The 1,730-nt window shown below is 45.1% G+C and overlaps 1 protein-coding gene across 1 annotated transcript; it reads right to left on the bottom strand.

Moving 5' to 3' along the window:
- Positions 1-662: 662 nt before the first annotated feature.
- Positions 663-1,365, bottom strand: LOC147456907 (uncharacterized). Its single transcript, XM_086513476.1, has 2 exons — positions 1,185-1,365; positions 663-1,066 (listed from the first exon to the last, which is right to left on the bottom strand). The coding sequence occupies exons 1-2, from the start codon at positions 1,363-1,365 to the stop codon at positions 663-665; spliced, it is 585 nt and encodes a 194-aa protein (XP_086369602.1).
- Between the last annotated feature and the right edge of the window lie 365 nt (positions 1,366-1,730).

Genomic DNA, 1,730 nt, shown 5'->3' with positions numbered 1-1,730 from the left:
AAAAAATTCCCAAAATACCCTTCTATCTATTTCAGTTGGATTGTTCAAGATTCCTAATCTTTATTCTTTTTTGACAATGGAGAACTGTTGTTCAGTGCTTGGCATGTAATTCGGAAGAAATTACATGTCAATTATGTGTAAAAATAATGAAGCAATTCATCTCCAAAGCCTACATAACCAGGTCAAATTCTAGTATTAGTATCTTGTATTTATAGACAATCAGTCTTCTTATGAAAAAGCTACATATTTTTTTATCTCTGGATAACTCTCACAACCGGGGGTATTTTGGAATTTTGGAAAATTTGAAAGGCATTTTGGGAATTTTTGACAAAATATGAAGGGTATATTGGGAATTTTTGAAATTAGAAGGGTAGTTGGGGAATTTCCACAAATGAGAGGGTATTTTGGTAATTTTCCCAAAAAACAATTTACGATCGAGGCTCATTAGAAGGCTCGTACGAGATAGATTTAAAAGACGGAGCTCGATGATCACTACATCAATATTAACGTGCAAGGCCTATATTATTATATTCATGAAGAGCCTTCCCTACGAGGTTACTCGTCGCCATAACACAAGAAAGCACGGACATGCACGCCTTGCTTCTGCACCCACTCCCGCAGCTCACCGTCACTCACTCAGTAAACTGGGGGGACCATCCAGCTCAAAGTTCTTCTTGAACCTTTCCGCTCTGGAGAAGCCTCTTCAAGACGCTGTGTATTCGGTTCGCGTCAAGCTGCTGCTGTATAGGGAGCACGTCTGAGATAAGCTTTATACCCTTCAGGTGCATCACCTGATGGAGTTTCTGCAGAAGACCGAGTAGCTCGTCCAAGGCATCCTGCAGTTTCCGGGTCCTTTCGCAAAAAGTATGGGAACGGGGAAGCAACTCATTTAGGCGCGCATTGGACACGAACTTCTGCATCAGATGTCCACCCGCGGTGGTGAGACCGCCTGCAGCACCCAACGCCACTCCCGCCGCCACCAACGGTAAGGTAATGCCGAATGTAAACGGAGCCAGAGCAGCACCCAGCATGGCCATTGCTCCACCTGCTGCAACAGCACTCCCACCTGCAGCGCATTACCCAACTTCATCAAGAAACAATTCTCTTAATATGTATCTCATGTAGTTAGTTCCTGCTTCACGACCATATACATCCGTCCGTTCATAATTATCATTCTTACCCACCTGCAACCTGGGTGATGCTTACGTTCGTGTGCATAGACTCCAGCTCTCGACAAACTCCCTCTATTTTGGCCTCGAGACGCTGTTGCTCCGCCTGCCACCCGTGAATGTCCATTGCTTCCAGCTTCTTGAAGGAAGCCTCAATTCCTCGACGCAAGTCCTCCAGATGGTCAGGTGGCGCCATATTCAGGTTGCTAATTCAGCGAGCAGCCAGTAAAAGCCCTGCAGAATAGCATCTACTTATACTCTTGATGTAGTTGGAGATACGACCAGATACAAACGATATGTCGAGATCTTTGACGGATTCGCTGCATGATTACCCATGAGCGCATGATGGTAATAAGAGTCCTCGAGCAGTAATGCACCAGAATCCACCAAAATATCCGGCTTCACACGAATATGCTGAGCAGTAATGGAGGTGAACAACAACATAATATGATGCCAACGTGCCCTGAGGGGCACGGGGTCTTCAATGAATATCAAGCTGTGGGATCGACGGGGAAAACTAGGGCGTGCCATTCAAAACTGACCTCCATATTGATATAATGT

Source organism: Adiantum capillus-veneris, chromosome 5 (genome assembly GCF_014529385.1).
Source record: "Adiantum capillus-veneris isolate H3 chromosome 5, ASM1452938v2, whole genome shotgun sequence".
NCBI lineage: Eukaryota > Viridiplantae > Streptophyta > Polypodiopsida > Polypodiales > Pteridaceae > Adiantum > Adiantum capillus-veneris.
This window is presented reverse-complemented; position numbering and strand designations above follow the sequence as displayed.

Excerpts from the sequence above, each read along its gene's own strand:
- LOC147456907 (XM_086513476.1), bottom strand. The coding sequence starts at position 1,365 with ATGGCGCCACCTGACCATCTGGAGGACTTGCGTCGAGGAATTGAGGCT. Across the intron at positions 1,067-1,184 it reads AAGCATCACCCAGGTTGCAG|GTGGGAGTGCTGTTGCAGCA; the intron begins GTGGGTAAGAAT and ends AATGCGCTGCAG.